This window comes from Salmo salar, chromosome 02, assembly GCF_965601325.2.
Source record: "Salmo salar chromosome 02, fSalSal1, whole genome shotgun sequence".
NCBI classification, from domain to species: domain Eukaryota; kingdom Metazoa; phylum Chordata; class Actinopteri; order Salmoniformes; family Salmonidae; genus Salmo; species Salmo salar.
Genome location: NC_138292.1, coordinates 69,919,866 through 69,939,379, shown reverse-complemented (window position 1 = coordinate 69,939,379; position 19,514 = coordinate 69,919,866). Strand labels below are relative to the sequence as shown.

The following is a 19,514-nucleotide window of genomic DNA, read 5'->3' as shown; positions in this document are numbered from 1 at the left end:
CTTAGCAACATGAAGGTAGTCAACTATAGCTGGTGAATTACTACACCTTATACATCAAATGAGGTAAGATCTGTCCATAGCACTGTATACACATAATTATTCATTTATTGCTTCAAATCCATTTAATTCTTACAATCCTGACTGTAGCATTGAGATCAATTATTAACAGAATATACACAGTGTACAAAACATTAGGAACACCTTCCTAATATTGAGTTGCACCACCTTTTGCCCTCAGAACAGCCTCAATTTGTCGGGGCATGGACTCTACAAGGTGTTCGAACGCGTTCCACAGGGATGCTGGCCCATGTTGACGCCAATGCTTCCCAGAGTTGTGTCAAGTTTGCTGGATGTCCTTTGGATGGTGGACCATTCTTGATACACACAGGAAACTGTTGAGCAGGAAAAACCCAGCAGCATTGCAGTTCTTGACACAAACCAGTGAGCCTGGCACCTACTACCATACCCCCTCTGAATGGCAAACACACACAATCCATGTCTCAATTATTTCAAGACTTAAAAATCCTTCTCTAACCCGTCTACTCCCCTTCATCTACACTTATTGAAGTGGATTTCACAAGTGACACCTGGATTCACCTGGTCAGTCTATGTCATGGAAACAGCAGGTGCTCCTAATGTTTTGTACACTCAGTGTATTGTTCATCACTAAAAACATACTATCAAACACTATATTATAAGATATCATCAAGTGTACTTACAGAGTGAAGTGGAGAGGTTTTGTAAGACAACTTACTGGCAGTATGGAAACAGGAACTAAGTATGCGGTATACATATTAAATGTAGTCAGGGCTTATGTCATTTCCTTCCTCATTAAGACATGGTACTAGAAGGTTCCAGGCCGAATACATTGCAGATGTTGCATTGTAACTAATGGTTACGCAACACATTATCGAGTTTCCAGATGGGCATCAGATTGCTCTATCATATATTTTTTTATAATAGTAATTTGACAATTTAAAATACATAAAGAAGACACACCAGGCAACCAATACATTGACGAAGATTATACTCACAAAAAGTCAAAGACTTGTTTCCATTGTGGTCCACTATTCTAAGAGTGTAGCCAAAATTGCTCAATTAACTCAGGAACCACACCTGGGTGGAAGCACCTGCCTTCAATATACTTTGTATCCCTTATTTACTGAAGTGTTTCCTTTATTTTGGCAGTTACCTGTACACTGGCAATGTGAAGCATTAGACAGGCCAGATCTGGTCCAAATGGGATATCTACACTGGGAGACATTGCTTATGGGCCAACTATGGTGAATTTTTAAAATATTTTTATTTAACCTTTATTTAACTAGGCAAGTAAGTTAAGAGCAAATTCTTATTTACAATGACAGCTTACACCGGCCAAACACGGACGACGCTGGGCCAATTGTGCGCCGCCCTATGGGACTCAAAATTATGGCCGGTTGTGATACAGCCTGCATTCGAACCAGGCTGTCTGTAGTGACGCCTCAAGCACTGAGATGCAGTGCCGCTGTGCCACTCGGGAGCCCAAAATGAAGTATAAATAAATAAACAAACACATTCTCAGAAATCACAAATGATTATTAATGATAATAATAATACATATGAATAGTATGTATTGGCAATACAGCAGTATACATGTCCACACACAATACATTTACCCTGTGATATATCTAAATGTGTGTATTGCGGCCTACCTAATTTAAGACATGCCAGGAGTGTGCAGGCTGAATCTAATGTGTACTGCAGGGCTGGAACTAAAGCCTGCACAGCAGTAGCTCTCCTGGACAGGAGTTGGTAGTTGGTAGATGGTCACCCCACTGTCCCCTGTCCTTCTTTCCCCCAGAGGAGGCTTGTGGGCAGAGATATAGGAGGACAGGCTCATTGTAATGGTTTTCTGTCATAAAGAGCACATGTTCAACTTAGGAAAACATGTTTATTATCTCAAGACATTGAATTAAAATGTTACTATACTATGTGCCAAATAAAGTAACAGGGTTGACAGTAACAGGGGACTACTGAAAACAACAAAACAAAGGTTACGTATGTTACCATGGTTATGTGAGCTATATGGATATGTCCAATATATTGGTATCACTCTGCGGCGGAGGGATACATCCAAGGTGAGGACTTACAGATTAACTCCCGTGTACACCTGTGTCATGGCTGGGGTCCGCCCCCAAATATAAAACCCATGGCCGCGACACACGTTCTCTACATCATTTTTGAGGTGCCTCTAGCACCGTAGAGGATTGGAGTGATCCATAAAGCTCACATAACCGTGGTTACATACGTAACCTTCGTTATGTTTCACTATATTGGATCACTCCAATATATTGGTATACCCGTACCAGATTTAGTCGGTGCTTGAGGGACCCGGCCAGCAAGCGGCGAAGTCCCAGCGCGGGACCGAGACTCAGGGGCCGTCAATGTGGAAGGTGGGTCCCGGCACAGTCCCCGGAAGGGGAGGTGATGCCCAGGATCACTGAAGCAACTGCAGAGGAAGGTGCCACATTTACCCAATAGTACCTAGCAAAGGTGCAAGAGGAAGCCCAGCTGGCAGCAGCAACGATATCAGCGAGGGGCACTCCTCTCAGTAGAGCCCAGGATACAGCCACACCTCTTGTTGACTGTGCCACCACAGATCCCAGCACTGGCCTGCCAGCCAGGAAGTATGCTGTCGTAATTGTGTCCATGATCCAGTGAGAGAGCCTCTGCTTTGATAACCCAGCCCCCAGGACTGTCTCACCATAGCAGAGAGCTGGTCTGTTGTTCTCACTGCCCGTGTCCACTCCACATAGGCAGCCAGTGCCCGTGCAGGGCACAGCATGCAGGAGGGAGGGCCAGACTCTTCCGCCACTCCCGGGGGGTTGTAAGCAGACAGGATAAAAGGGATGTTCACATGCCTGTCTGACAGAACTTTCGGAAGGAATGAAGAGTTGGGGCGAAGAGATATTCTCCTCCCACCGGGGTCCATCCGGTAGCACTCAGAACTTACTGAAAGAGCATGGAGCTCACCCACCCTCATCATGGAGCTCACCCACCCCCTTCATAGAAGTAATTTGTACCACAAAATCCACCTTCGTAGAGAGGTGTTTCAGGGAGGCAGACTCCAACGGTTCGAAAGGCGGCTTTGCCAAAGCTGCCAAGACCACATCCAAATCCCAGCTCGCCATTGAGAGCGTCCTAGCTGGGCGCAGGCGACGAACCCCCTTCATAAACCTGGAGACCAAGGGATGGCACCCCACTGGCCTGTCCATCCACGCCACATGGCAGGCAGATATAGCGGCCAAATACCCTCTCAGTGTAGAGGCTGCAAAGCCCTCATCCAAGTGAGACTGCAGGTATTTACATTTACATTTACATTTAAGTCATTTAGCAGACGCTATTATCCAGAGCGACTTACAAATTGGTGCATTCACCTTATGATATCCAGTGGAACAACCACTTTACAATAGTGCATCTAAATCTTTTAAGGGGGGGGGGGGGTTAGAAGGATTACTTTATCCTATCCTAGGTATTCCTTAAAGAGGTGGGGTTTCAGGTGTATCCGGAAGGTGGTGATTGACTCCGCTGTCCTGGCGTCGTGAGGGAGCTTGTTCCACCATTGGGGTGCCAGAGCAGCGAACAGTTTTGACTGGGCTGAGCGGGAACTGTGCTTCCTCAGAGGTAGGGGGGCCAGCAGGCCAGAGGTGGATGAACGCAGAGGTGCCGTTCCCTTCACAGCTCCGTAGGCAATCACCATGGTCTTGTAGCGGATGCGAGCTTCAACTGGAATCCAGTGGAGAGAGCCGAGGAGCGGGGTGACGTGAGAGAACTTGGGAAGGTTGAACACCAGACGGGCTGCGGCGTTCTGGATGAGTTGTAGGGGTTTAATGGCACAGGCAGGGAGCCCAGCCAACAGCGAGTTGCAGTAATCCAGACGGGAGATGACAAGTGCCTGGATTAGGACCTGCGCCGCTTCCTGTGTGAGGCAGGGTCGTACTCTGCGAATGTTGTAGAGCATGAACCTACAGGATCGGGTCACCGCCTTGATGTTAGTGGAGAACGACAGGGTGTTGTCCAGGATCACGCCAAGGTTCTTAGCACTCTGGGAGGAGGACACAAGGGAGTTGTCAACCGTGATGGCGAGATCATGGAACGGGCAGTCCTTCCCCGGGAGGAAGAGCAGCTCCGTCTTGCCGAGGTTCAGCTTGAGGTGGTGATCCGTCATCCACACTGATATGTCTGACAGACATGCAGAGATGCCATTCGCCGCCTGGTTATCAGAAGGTATTGGAGGACATACTGCACCCCGCATGACCTCAGTAGCATAGCCACGTTGGTAAAGCGGCTATGGTAAAGAGAGCAGAGGGAGCCATATGTGGCTTTCAAGTCTGCATCAAAGACCCTGGGGGGTCCCGGCTTCAGTCGCGGGTTCCGCTCTATAATCTCCTGGTCCGGGAGGACCATGGCAGCTATCATGGTGTGGTACTCCCGGAGGCCGAGTGACACTACGCCCGCAACATAACTCCATGGTCCAGTCTCTGTTGTGAGTCAGAGAGCCTCCTGGCAGAGGCCCAGCTCTCCTGCAACGCCTCGCGGAACTCAGCAGAGATGGGGACAGATGGAAAGTCATCACTGTCCACCAGTTTGATGTCCAGTGCAGTGGCTACCTGAGTGAGTAGGCTCTGTGATGAAGCCCTGCTGAAGGCTTCTGATGGCCTGTCAGCCTGGTAGCCCTGCCCACAGGGGTGAGCAGTGCCAGCATCGTCCTCCAGGAACAGCCTATCACTGGCCAAAAGGGAAAAGCTGCCGTCGCCATCGACGCTATCAACCTCCTGACGCCCTCTGATCAAGGTGGCCCCAGCGGTCCCGACTCCTGCCCCCGTCCAGGCCTGGCAACAGATGGGCTCTGCCTGTGGTGGCTCCGGCCACGCTTCCTGGGAGGGGTACTGGACCCAGTAGAAAGACGAACAGCTCGCCCCCGCACCACTCCTGAGGGAAGGAGCTCGTCCCCAGCCTGAGCCCGAGCCTGGCCGACCCACTCGTGCATGGCCTCCAATCGCACCAGGCGCAGGCATTCTGAGAACACCACACAAAACAGGCATCCAGTAGGGCGCTCCACCGCCCTCTCCGCGTGGCTCAAACCCAGGTAGTGCATACACGAGGTATGCGGATGCCCAGGGGGGATGCCACCATCACACCTGTCACAAAGGGAAGCCGTATGCTCAGCCAAGCCAGCAAGGCCATGGAGCAGAGGTCCGATGCCCTGGAGAGCTATGTCGTGATCCGCATGGAGGAATCTGATGAGGGATAAATTACCCAGTACCTCTGCAAAGAAACAGGGAAGACCCATGTGGGAAAAACAGGCAGACAAAAAAACAGCAACCAAGTAATGGATTTGATTTATTTGTTTTTTTGTTTTAGGCCAACTGCAATATTACCTAGCCGGTTTAATATCCAAGCAGTAAAAACAGCACCATATGGAGTAACTTCGTTAAGGAACTCCAAAGTTAATGTCTCAGCGTAGTGGAAAGCTCACCATGATACTCTTACACTCTGCAGGGGAAAGAACAAGAAAGAAACCCAGCAGGGTAATTAGCAGAGAACCTGGCGCGGGGAGCAGCATGTTAAATCAATTCACAACACACACATAGTACAAGCCAGTGGGCAAGTTGTGTAAGGTAAATACAGTTTGTGTCAGCAAGAGCCACCATACTAATGGATGCACACTGAGTCGTAGTGTAACACTAACGAAACAAGTACGACAAACCAGGGGCAGAAGATACAGATCAACCACGCACAGCGAGTGGAGCAATCAAGAGGAGAGGTGCTCCAGGCTGCAAACAGCCAGTGAGTTTACTTCCACGCAAGATATTACGCTTACCAGTGACTTACCAAGCGAACTTCAGAAAGTTTGTACCTCAAACCATACGGACGTCCGCCGAGAAAATGAAAGACCCCATGGCCGTGTATCAATTAAAATGAACCATAAAACTGCTTATGACAGGGGAATGGAAGGTCGCTTTGTGAAACAAGTAGTGGCAATTGAATGCAATCTTCACAAAAAAATGTCATTGTAAAACATTTCTAGCATGTCTATGTATGGGGAGAGGGTTGACTTGCTCAGTTTTGCACCACAAAAAGCAGTAACTTGATAAAAAGAGTAGAACCAGCTCACCTGCTTTTACTCTGATTTGACTATTAGACGTTCAATGTTTCTTTTGAAAACATATTTTTTAAGGAATATTTTCACCATATTAAAATGAGAGTTCAGTGCATGTAACAAGGTTGATCTTAAAATGAGGGTCACTAATCACATTGATAATAATCTTCAGAAAGGACTTTGTCAAAGCAACAAAATATCTAGTTCTCCTACAATGAGTGTGATTACATGCACACTCATCATTTGACATTAAACTAGCTATGGCAGTAGGCCGAGTATGGCATTCGTCACGTAAACACCTTACACTGCTTATCTTAAGTGGCTTAAGTTGACAATCAAAGTGACGCTGTTAAAAACACCTGGTGTTCTGAGCAATTTTTCAATATATTAGGACACATAAAGGCCTTCATCAGATTCATAGAGGCATATTTAATCTGCATATGTTCTAGCACAAGCATCGCAAGCTTCCTTCTTTTGCTCGAGTGCAGGGAGTTCAGGGAAACTGAAAGTATGCATCTTAGAAATAGTTTTCACATACAAACTTAATATGTCCAAAATCGGAATCAAATATGCTCATCACAAATAACATGGATGCTGTGGTAGTACGTTTATTTTGATAGGCAGTTTTCTGTATTTATCAAGGTCCCATCAGTTAACCTGCTATTCATTATCTTTGTTTCACAGGGGACAGCCCTAACCGTTGCTCTCTCAGTGGGAGGGGCTTATCATAAGGGGAGCCTCAACAACAACATGATGCTGACAAGACGTCTCTCCAGAAGAGTCTCTCCAGATCAGAACGTCTCAATAAACACCAGCAGAGACTTATAGGGAAGAAACCTCACCACCGCTGCTCTGACTGTGGGAAGAGTTTTACTAAACAGAGAAATTGGTCATTCACCAGCGGATTCATGCTGGAGGAAGCCTTATAGCTGTGATAAGTGTGGGAAGAGTTTTGCCTGAGATTTCACCGTGACCAAACACCGACTTATACACACAGGGGAGAAGCCTTATAGTTGTGATCAGTGTGGGAAGAGCTTTAATCAATCAGCAGCCCTGAGCAGACACCAATGCATACACACTGGAGAGAGACAGGAGTAAGGTGTATGTGGAAAGAGCTTTGCTCAATCAGGGTCACTGAAAAAACACCAGAAAGCACAAACATGTTTTCTTTCTTCTCCCTCCTCTCAGTCACCGGTTCAAGATGTCTAAATAAAGTTTGAACAGAAAACATGTTGTAAAGAGTCAGCTCTGGAACCATATGTATCAAGCTTCTTGGAGTAGGAGTGCTGTGGGTTGGCGGTGGGGGTGTTCAGAGCTGTATCTTATTTCAATAACTCCTATTATCCATTAATTAATTGTATAATGTAGAATAATGTTTCAACAATACAAGGTGTGTATTCATGTATTCAATAGATCAATAAATTAAATCCATTATCTGCTCAACAACGTCTGCTTATCACATTCATTATGTTTTTTAAATCTAATAATACATTTTTAAAAGGACCTTAGTCCTCTTGTATAATTCGTTTGGTCCTAAAAGATGTTCACATATTTATTTTTAAACCCTTCACCAGGTTTTAGTGTAGCTGATGGGACATACGGAAGTACAGAAGACATAGGACTATTAGTGTCGTCAAATTATGTTGTTGAATTTATTTTAAAGGATTTTATTTGTGATATCTTTGAACTTTCCTTATTGTGTATTAAGTGTGCTCCAGAAAGATGTTCACACATTTTATTGTGAATTGAATGATGTGTTGGTTGTTAGGAAGAGGCATCATGAGGGCAGGAAGCCAGCTCTGCCCATCAGTACTTATAGGTCATGTCAACCACAGACCTCACACTCTTCTGTTCTCTCACGGCCAGTAAGGTCTCCTACCAAACTCCTCTCTCTTCACACTGGAAATACACTTGACAATATCTTATACCTTACCATTCTACTTTTTATTGGTGATGTGTTATGTGGAACGAATGTTTGCATGTAAATGTCATTGTAAAACATACATACGAATGTGGTTTCATGTTTTCTTGTTTTGTTTGACGTTGCTGATTGCATATACATTTTTTTTTTTAAATATGTATTTTTTAAACGTTTAGTTGAATTATGTAGAAGAGACCAGGATATGTTGTTGCCCTGTGTCCCAATACTCAATGTTGTAGTCATGGTCCTGAGAATGAAACATGTTTTAAACAATCAACAGAGATTCACGTGTCTTACAGTGCTACACCTCTGTTATAATAAGTGCTTTTTCCTGCTTAATTGAAGTATCAGATGTAGTTTTTCACCAGTTATAAAGTGTGTTTGTTGTCTCTCTTTATGTTTAATGTTGCAGGGAGGGAGATGCAACAATAGCCTTGAGAATAGCTAGACTCAAATATAACTCGGTTCCAAGTTGCTGTCAGGTAAAAGTAGACGATAGCAGACAGCAGGATTCTTAGTGAAAGGTGTGTTGTTGAACGTTTTCTTGGTTTTACTCAATCTGTATAGATTAGGTAGAATCTTTTCCAGGAACTTTCTGAAGTAAGATTAGCCTGGGGCAGCAGGTAGTCTAGTGGATAGAGCGTTGGGACAGCAACTGAAAGGTTGCTAAATCGAATCCCCGAGCTGACAAGGTAAACATCTGTAGTAGTGCCCTCTAACAATGCAGTTAACCCACTGTTCCTAGGCCGTCATTGTAAATAAAAATGTCTTCTTATCTGACTTGCCTGGTTAAATAATGATGTGAGACGTTATGCTGTCATAACGTAATTGCGCTTGAATATCTAAATACATGTTTGATTGCTCTGGTCTAGGGGTGCATCAGTTGCAGCCTTGAGACTGGAATTCTCCCCTGCGAACTCCCTAATCCTTATCTGAACTCTGTGACAACAAAGTAACTGTACTGTAGCCTACACATTTCTTGTCTTAGTAAGAAACACTGAAGAAAACAATAGCTTCCATGATGGATCCGGTAAGTCTGGTTTCCTTTTAACAGTAAAGGCCTGCTGTGTTGTATAAATGTCTAGGTGTAGTTTCATCATCTTTGATCCTCCACATTCCTGTGTTCGGTTTAAACTGCTGGACAAAAATAAACATGATTGTAAAACTTGTTAGGATATTTTTTCCGTCAGCAGAGTAGTCTACAACTATATCATGTTTGGAAATCTGTCATATTACCTAATTTATCTCTACTTCCTCCCAAACTGTGCACTTGTTCACCTCCACTGATTTGACCAGATACTCACTCTGACAGTGAAAATACATATTCTTCTTTGGGGTTTATCGGTGGTTGGCGTCCAACTTTATGGTACATTACACCACCTAATGTACTAGAGTGTGGGCCAGCAACAGGGATCGAGGACCTAAATCCTATCTGCCAGCCTCGTTTCTCTTAAAAAGTAGAAATATTTGCTCACACACGCAGGAGAGAATCCTTACTCCTGTCTTTGTGGTGTCAGAGAAATTCTATAGAAAGAGAGACTTCAAACAACATATTTATTATAAGATTTGCAAAAATGAAGCAATCAACCATCACTAAGAATAGTCAGTGTTGAAAGCTCAATGAACAGAGCTGTCTTTCGCCTTTTATTGAAAGTACATCCTTTTATATTTGACAGTTAGCCGATGTGCAGAAACAGCCACTGGAAACAGAGTTGTAAGAGGTAATTTAGCTTGTCTGTGTAGATCAAGATGGCTGATATCGGCACCACTCTGTTCCTCCCTGCACTTCCCACATAGCTACATTTCTGCCGATTGTAAACACAGGAGCTCACATATTGCGGTAGCACCCAAGCAGCTCATAAATCTGTACGCTCAGATTTATGAGCTGAGCGTACAAAACAAGCCTGTATCAGCAAAGAATATTAGCATATAACAATAGACAATTCTCTCAGTAAAATAGTAACATATACCATAGACAATTATCTAAGTAAAAACAGTATAGTATGTCTAATTTAACAGTATAGTAGAATAATATAATATTAAAATGTCCACCACAATGGAAAGAGATTTGCTCATTCAGGGTCACTGATAAAACAGCAGAAAGCACAAATGTGTCATCTTTTATCTCCCTCCTCTCCGGCACCGGTTCCAGATCCCTAAATAAAGTTTCAATAGACTACTCTTTACAGGATGTTTTCTATCAACCATTCTCAAACAGTTTATTAAGTCTAATTACCATGGTAACCTATGTATCATAATATGCAGCTCTGGATCCATATGTATCAAGTGTGTTGGAGTAGTAGTGCTGATCTAGGATCAGGTCCCCTATCCATGTATTCTCATTTTGATCTAAATGGCTTAATGTCATCATGGAAAATGTCATAGTGAACCTGTTTGTGTGTAGAGGGGGATGTTGAGGTGGGTGGGGGTGTTCAGAGCTGTATCTTATTTCAGTAACTCCTATTATCCATGAAATAACTGTATAATGTAGAATAAGGTTTCAACAATACTAGGTGTGTATTCATGAATTCAGTCGATCAGTATATTAAATCCATTATCTGCTCAACCACATCTGCTTCTCACTTCATTTATATGAGACAACTTATAAATGCAGAAGGTCTTTAACTTCATTATGACTCATTCTTATCACTTTACAAGATCCCTATAACGCCTGAAGAGTTTACAATTGTTTTAGTCTCCATTCCCTCAGGTGTTGCTTTATTATTCAGGAACATGTTAAGACCCTCAGAACCTACCTTCGATTACCGCTGTTCACTCAACAGTAGTAAAGATTTGTTTTTGTTTTGGTCCGTTCAACAACAGAGCGGTACTTGCCTTGTATCAACAAGATTTTGTATCTATCTATATACCTTATGTCATGCCTTATTGGAGAAGTAGAAGTACAAAAAAATAGATACATTCAAGTTGTATCTTTTGTAATGACCACCTAGAAACAGTGTTGCATCTTTTTTTTATGGTATTCATGTAAAGAATCTGTGGCAAGACATCAGTAGATTTATAATGGAACAAAATCATGAAGATTTGACACAATTATGGAGAGATGTACTGCATGAATTCTTTACCTACGATATAAATATTTTGGATGGATATTTTTATTTGTTGTTCACCCGCCGTACAGTAGGTGGCGGCAATACGCCAATAGGTGTAGTCTGCCATAAAATCTTAAAGGAGAACAAGACAACAGAAAGTTGTTGACGAGGACAGCTAGCGACGAACAGTTCATATCATACAAAGAAACAGCTTCCACAATGGGTCGGGTAAGTCTGGTTTTAACATTATATGCCCGCTGTGTTTTATAAAATGTCTAGGCCTAGTTTTCATCATCTTTGAACCTTCACATTCCTGTTTAGTTCTGTTTGGGGCGGCAGGTAGCCTAGTGGTTACAGCGTTGGCCCAGTAACCGATCCCCGAGCTGACAAGGTAAACATCTGTCCCTGAACAAGGTTGTTAATCCATTGTTCATAGGCCGTCATTCTAAATAATATAATTTTTTTGTATATCGGATTTGCGGTTACATTTTTTTTAAGTAGCCTACAACTATATCATTTGTATTGTAATGACCCTGTGTTTATAAGCGCGGATATCGACTCTACCGCTCGAGCATGCTTTTGCGGCTTTCTATAGCGCTGGACTTCGGGCTAGAAGGTCGAGGGTTCGAGACCTGCTCCCTACTTGTTCCAGCAACATTTAAGGCAGTCCATTCAATCATGTTTAGGAATCTGTGACTATGACCTAATTCTCTCCTTCCTCATGAAGTGTGCACATGTTCACATTCATTCACTGATTTCTTACGTATTAGCCATTACTTGACCAGATATTTAAGTGGCCGTTCTAACAAAGAAAATAAATGGCTGCAGTCCAAACACGTTGTTTTTCCCATTATTTGGACGGTTGAAGTGTTGTAGAGGAGTGGGCGTAGCAGCACTACACTCTTAGAAAAAAAGGGTGCTATCTAGAACCTTAAAGGGTTCTTCGGCTGTCCCCATAGGAGAACCCTTTTGAGTTTCAGGTAGAACCTCTTTGGATGTATCCCCGTCGAAACCGGATGCACTTTGATTGCCAATTCCCTAACGTTGGCCCTCGATTTAGCTTGAAGGAGCGAGTGAACAACTTTGGTCACTTGCGGGGTTGATATGACCCACAATTCATTGCAAAATGTAGTCACATTGTCAAAATCTGGTGGCCGCTAAGTGTCACATTTAATCAACACCCTGCATTTTCGGTATCTCAGTAAAAATATGAAGCTAGTTTGCAATTATAAAAATATATATTAGTGTTGGTAAATTGGCTTAGTTTTGTAGTGAGGAGTGCAATTCTGAAATGTATTGGAATAAATGACCAAACTATAAAACTAGCTAGCCAGCTATGGGTAACTGTAGCTAGCTACCTGGTAGGAGCGCTAGTGTTGGGGATTTTCCAGTACCTATACTGTTTTCTTAGAAGTAGTCAGCAGAATCGATATGGAGTTTACCATTAGTATATGTGTAAGCAGAACCAATGTGTATGTGCAAGCTGAGTCAATACAGGCTTAACCATTCTGGGTCATGCCTGGTCTTCTGACGGCTTTTGGACATGCACATTAGTTAATCATTTATAGGCACCATTAGCCTGGTCTTGTGAAGGCCATTGGACATGCACATTAGTTAATCATTTACAGGAACCACTAGACATGTACCTGTATTAGGAAGGTACAGTTGATGTCGGAAGTTTACATACACCTTAGCCAAATACATTTAAACTCAGTTTTTCACAATTCCTGACATTTAATCCTAGTAAAAATTCCCTGTCTTAGGTCAGTTAGGATCACCACTTTATTTTAAGAATGTGAAATGTCAGAATAATAGTAGAGTGATTTATTTCAGCTTTTATTTCCTTCATCACATTCCCAGTGGGTCAGAAGTTTACATACACTCAATTAGTATTTGGAATCATTGCCTTTAAATTGTTTAACTTGGGTCAAATGTTTCGGGTAGCCTTCCACAAGCTTCCCACAATAAGTTGGGTGAATTTTGGCCCATTCCTCCTGACAGAGCTGGTGTAACTGAGTCAGGTTTGTAGGCCTCTGCTTCATTATATCCACATAATTTTCCATCCTCATGATGCCATCTATTTTGTGACATGCACCAGTCCCTCCTGCAGCAAAGCACCCCCACAACATGATGCTGCCACCCCCGTGCTTGACGGTTGGAATGGGGTTCTTCAGCTTGCAAGCGTTTCCCTTTTTCCTCCAAACATAACGATGGTCATTTTGGCCAAACAGTTCTATTTTTGTTTCATCAGACCAGAGGACATTTCTCCAAAAAGTACGATCTTTGTCCCCATGTGCAGTTGCAAACCGTAGTCTGGCTTTTTTATGGCGGTTTTGGAGCAGTGGCTTCTTCCTTGCTGAGCGGCCTTTCAGGTTATGTCGATATAGGACTCGGTTTACTGTGGATATAGATACTTTTGTACCTGTTTCCTCCAGCATCTTCACAAGGTCCTTTGCTGTTGTTCTGGGATTGATTTGCACTTTTCGCAACAAAGGACGTAAATCTCTTGGAGACAGAACGCGTCTCCTTCCTGAGCTATATGATGGCTGCGTGGTCCCATGGTGTTTATACTTGCATACAATTGTTTGTTCAGGTGAACGTGGTACCTTCAGGCGTTTGGAAATTGCTCCCAAAGATGAACCAGACTTGTGGAGGTTTAAATTTTTTTTCTGAGGTCTTGACTGATTTATTTTGATTTTCCCATGATGTCAAGCAAAGAGGCACTGGGTTTGAAGGTAGGCCTTGAAATACATCCACAGGCTAATTGACATCATTTGAGGTGTACCTATCAGAAGCTTCTAAAGCCATGACATCATTTTCTGGAGTTTTCCAAGCTGTTTAAAGGCACAGTCAACTTGGTGTATGTAAACTTCTGACCCACTGAAATTGTGATACAGTGAAATAATCTGTCTGTAAACAATTGTTGGAAAAATTACTTGTGTCATGCACAAAGTAGATGTCCTAACTGACTTGCCAAAACAAGAGTTTGTTAACAAGAAATTTGTAGAGTGGTTTAAAAACTAGTTTTAATGACTCCAACCTAAATGTATGTAAACTTCTGACTTCAACTGTGTGTGTATATATGTATATATATATATATTTTTTTTTGTTGTTGTAATGTACTATGGTGATGCCACCAATATAATCTAAGATGGGTTTAAGTAAGTCAGAAGTGAGACAAAAAGATAATGGTGGCGAAATGTCAAAGGGTATTTTGCATAAAGAGGAGTGACTAAGTAAGGGTGACACTGTATAAAAGGAGTGTGCTGAGACTGGCGAAGTCAGATGATCCTTGGACCAGCTTGGCTTTGTAATAGTCTATTTTAATTTAATGTTCCGGTATCTGAGAAATATTATTGGACCAATATTTCCACGACGCTAGCTAGATACGTTAGCTTACTAGGTACGTTGATAGCTTTAGGTTGGTTGTTTTTAAGTTAAACTTCAAGATTTCCACCAAGGACGTTGCCTCCGATCTTCACTCTCCCTCGCTTGGGCAAGGGACATTTTAAGGTACACTCGGATGTAAAACGCAATTCAAGGGCTGAGGGTTTAGGGCCGAGGGTTGTTGAGTTTGTAACGCAGCTGGAAGGCAATCGGGATGAGGCAAGATCAGGTGGGACCATTATAGCCAATGAGAGGGCAGATATGCGTGTTTTCACTAGTTGCCACAATGTCGAACATCTATATCATATTTTTATTCATTTAGGGTTAGGCATAAAGTTAGTGTTTTCAAGGTTAGGGTTAAAATCACATTTAAAAAGATCAGTTGTAGAAATGGATGTGGTTTATGGCTTTGTTTGTGGTAACTAGTGACGACCAGGTACTACTCCCATACAAAGTGTTTTATTCCTCAAAGTTGCCGGGATGTCACGTGTCCTACTTTTACCAATACACTCCTAACAACCAACTCGTTACGAAAATGTATATAAGATCAAATAAGCCAGAAGCAAGATTTTGGGCCCAGTTATCTCTCTTGCTTCTCCTCTTCCGCGTTGTTTGATAGGAAATGACTGGTATAAGAAATATGGTGGAAACTAGCCCATGCCCACCAATCCAATGCTCTTAGATTTGTGGGTTGTAGTGAACGGTTGAACATTTCAGGTAAAAGGAGATATTCGAGGGATGCACCCAAATCAGAGGTTCAGACTGAATTAATACAATATTTGGTTTAATGATCAACTGTAAACTTCTTGTGGCCAACAGGACAAAGCTAGTCCGTCCCCCTCCACACTCCAGGAGTCCCCAGGTCCACCGCCTCTCCGTACTTTACTGCTGGTTCTGGTCGACTGTAGGAAAACACCAGGGCAGAGTGGAACTGAGAGACGAGAAGAGGAACATGGAGATATGATTTCATTAAGTAAGAACCATGGTGTGTGGATTAGTCTGCTTCTGTAACAATTAATTGGTAAATTATATATTGATGAAAATATTTGGTAGTTCCACCCAATTTTGAGAAGTGTAACTTGGTCCCCCCCAAAAAACGTTGGATTTCACCTAATTGTAACTTTCTTTCATGAAGAGCACATGTTCGATTTCATAAAAACATGTTTTCCATCTCAAGAGGTTATATGAAAATACATACTGTGGTAAGTGCCAATGTGCTAAATAAAGTAACAGGGGACTACTGAAAACAACAAAACCACTAGTTTACATTGGTAAAATAGTCCTTTAAATCAGCCACAAATTTGCTTATGACAGGGATGGAAGCTAGTTTTGTTCCACGGGGAGTGAAAAAATGTAATGCTAGCTTCACAAAAACATTATTCTACCATACCAATTTCTGGATAAAATGGTTCACTTGCTCAGTTTTCTATAAAAAACACCATAGAATCGATAAGACTAGAACCAGAAAATCTGATTTGACGTTCAATGTTTCTTTTGCCCCAAAAAATGTAGAGAACCGTTTCACCATATTAAAACATGGGTTGATCTTAAAATGAAGGACAGATGTAAATGAATCACTAATTACATGAAATAAATAATGTTCAGAAATGACTGTCAAAGTAACCAAATAACTAGGGCTTTACATGCACACTCATAATTTGACATTAAACTAGTTATGGCAGTAGGCTGAGTATGGCATTAGTCATGTAAACACCTTACTCTGCTTATCTTAATTGGTGTAAGTTCATAACCGAAGTAAGGATACAGCTTTAAAACACCTGGTTTTCTGAGCAATCTTTAGAATGATTAGGACATGTGAACACTTTAATCAGAGTTATAGAGGTGTATTTAATCTGTGCATGTGCTAACACAAGCAGCGCCAGCTAAATTCTTTTGCCCGAGTCCTGTGAGTTCAGGAAAAACTGAAAGTATGCAGCTTAGAAATAGTTTTCACATACAAACTTTATACTGCGTCAAAATAATAACATAGTCGCTGTGGTAGAACGTTTATTTTGATTGATAAATGCTGAAAATTGCCAAAGTCCCGTCAGGTAGCCTGATTTCAGATGTGTCCATGTAAACAGGTTTATTAGGGAAATTGTTATTTCATAGCATGTCAACATTTAAATCAATCTCTTATATTAATTGACTTCACAATAATCATATTATTCTGCGCTTGTAACTTTACTCAAAGATGGTAAAACTTGGAGAAATGATTTTATTAGTTGGGTTAAAATCTTTCTAGAAGTTCTACAGGGTTGACGGAGGGACTTGTCAAAATTCAGAAATTTGTCACTTTAGCAAGTCTTTATTCATATTATTTAATAACAGATTTAAAATGTAATACTGGTGCACAATTTCTCCTGGAAAAATATGAAAGGGACGCAAAAGGGTCCTTCCATGAAATGAAGGCCATCTGTTTATGGACCCATATTCGCAAAACCTAAGTATTCAATGTCTTTGTTTCACAGGGGACATCAATAATCGTTGCTCTCTTAGTGGGAGGGGCTTATCATCTGGACAGCCTCAACAACATCATGATGCTGACAAGAAAGAGAAGAGTCTCTCCAGATCAGAACACTTCAAGAAACACCAGCATAGAGGTATAGGGAAGAAACCTCACCACTGCTGCTCTGACTGTGGGAAGAGTTTGGCTGAACAAGACTTGACAATTCATGAGCAAATTCACACTCTAGAGCATGCATCTAAAACCTTGAAATCTCATCTGAGAACTCATTCAGGGGAGGGACCTTATACCTGCTTTGATTGTGGAAAATACTTAAATCAGTCAGGAGCCCAGACTAAACACACAGGAGAGAAGCCTTATAGCTGTGATCAGTGTGGGAAGAGCTTCAATCACTCAGGAGCCCTGACTAGACACCAATGCATACACACAGGAGAGAAGCCTTATAGCTGTGATGAGTGTGGGAAGAGCTTCAATCACTCAGGAGCCCTGACTAGACACCAATGCATACACACAGGAGAGAAGCCTTATAGCTGTGATCAGTGTGGGAAGAGCTTCAGTCAATCAGGACACCTGACTATACACCAACGCATACACACAGGAGAGAAGTCTTATGGCTGTGATCAGTGTGGGAAGAGCTTCAGTCAATCAGGACACCTGGCTATACACCAGCGCATACACACAGGAGAGAAGCCTCATAGCTGTGATCAGTGTGGGAAGAGCTTCAATAATTCAGGATCCCTGAATACACACCAACGCATACACACAGGAGAGAAGCCTTATAGCTGTGATCAGTGTGGGAAGAGCTTCAATAATTCAGGATCCCTGAATACACACCAACGCATACACACAGGAGAGAAGCCTCATAGCTGTGATCAGTGTGGGAAGAGCTTCAGTCAATCAGGACACCTGACTATACACCAACGCATACACACAGGAGAGAAGCCTTATAGCTGTGATCAGTGTGGGAAGAGCTTCAATAATTCAGGATCCCTGAATACACACCAACGCATACACACAGGAGAGAAACCTTATAGCTGTGATCAGTGTGGGAAGAGCTTCAATAAGTTAGGACACCTGACTACACACCAGCGCATACACACAGGAGAGAAGCCTTATAGCTGTGATCAGTGTGGGAAGAGCTTCAATAAGTCAGGATCCCTGAATACACACCAACGCATACACACAGGAGAGAAGCCTTATAGCTGTGATCAGTGTGGGAAGATTTTCAATCACTCAGGATCCCTGACTAGACACCAACGCATACACACAGGAGAGAAGCCTTATAGCTGTGATCAGTGTGGGAAGAGCTTTGCTCAATTTGGAATCCTGGCTACACACCAACGCATACACACAGGAGAGAAGCCTTATAGCTGTGATCAGTGTGAGAAGAGCTTCAATCATTCAGGAGCCCTGACTACACACCAACGCATACACACAGGAGAGAAGCCTTATAGCTGTGATCAGTGTGAGAAGAGCTTCAATCATTCAGGAGCCCTGACTACACACCAACGCATACACACAGGAGAGAAGCCTTATAGCTGTGATCAGTGTGGGAAGAGCTTCAGTCGATCAGGAGACCTGACTACACACCAGCGCTTACACACAGGAGAGAAACCTTATAGCTGTGGTCAGTGTGGGAAGAGCTTCAGTCAATCAGGAAACCTGACTAAACACCAGCGAATACACACAGGAGAGAAATCTTACTCCTGTCTATGTGGAAAGAGCTTTGCTGGTTCAGGGTCACTGAAAAAACACCAGAAAGCACAAACGTTTTCTTTCATCTCCCTCCTCTCTGGCACTGGTTCCAGATCCCTAAGTAAGTTTAAATAGAAAACATGTTAAGAGTCATGTCTCCCATTCTCTAACAGTTTACTAAGTCTGATTGCCATGGTAACCTGTGTAGCATAATATGCAGCTCTGCATCCATATGTATCAAGTGTCTTGGAGTAGGAGTGCTGTGTGTGGGATGGGGTGGGGGTGTTCAGCGCTGTATCTTTTATTTTCTTAACTCATATTATCCATTAAATAATGTATAATAAAATGTTTCACCACTAGTAGGTGTATATTCATGTGTGGGGGAAATGTTGTCTGAAGGGAGAGCCTTGAATTGTACTGCTTGTCTCATACAATCATTGGTTCCTGTAGGTGCTGGGTAGAGATGTGAGGGGGAGATGGTCATGACCCCCTCAGACATTTTGGCAGAACGTCCAGAATATGTTCTATAAGTTACATGCAGGAACCAAACGTTAATGATGAATAATGTAAATCATGCAAATATAACTTGTCTGTGTAAGCAGTATATAAGAGAACTAACGGGACTGCCCCGAAAGAGCTCCCGACCGAAGTGTACTATGGTGCATTAAGTTTGTTGCAACCTCTCCAGCTTGCTGATAATAAAGAATGATGCATTTAAGTTTGACAGTCCTTGGTAGTAATTTCCACGAGACATGTATTGAAAAATACATTCAATCCTTTATCTTATGTTGCACTGCATGAGGCAAATGGTGGTCACACCAGATACTGACTACCGTTTTTTTTAAGGGATCT

General features: G+C 42.6%; 1 protein-coding gene across 5 annotated transcripts; it reads left to right on the top strand.

The window, feature by feature from the left end:
* The first annotated feature begins 8,953 nt into the window (after positions 1 to 8,953).
* Positions 8,954 to 19,380, top strand: LOC145862400 (uncharacterized). 5 transcript variants are annotated; one of them, XM_082966365.1, is made up of 4 exons: positions 11,208 to 11,341; positions 11,435 to 11,504; positions 15,320 to 15,485; positions 16,972 to 19,380. In XM_082966365.1, the coding sequence occupies exons 3-4, from the start codon at positions 15,461 to 15,463 to the stop codon at positions 18,795 to 18,797; spliced, it is 1,851 nt and encodes a 616-aa protein (XP_082822491.1). In that variant the 5' UTR covers positions 11,208 to 11,341; positions 11,435 to 11,504; positions 15,320 to 15,460; the 3' UTR covers positions 18,798 to 19,380. The 5 variants fall into 5 exon arrangements, with proteins under 5 accessions (XP_082822484.1, XP_082822489.1, XP_082822491.1 ...); XM_082966358.1 differs by lacking the exons at positions 11,208 to 11,341; positions 11,435 to 11,504 and adding an exon at positions 8,954 to 9,093; XM_082966363.1 differs by lacking the exons at positions 11,208 to 11,341; positions 11,435 to 11,504 and adding an exon at positions 8,957 to 9,093 and having other exon boundaries at positions 15,320 to 15,473.
* The last annotated feature ends 134 nt before the right edge of the window (positions 19,381 to 19,514 follow it).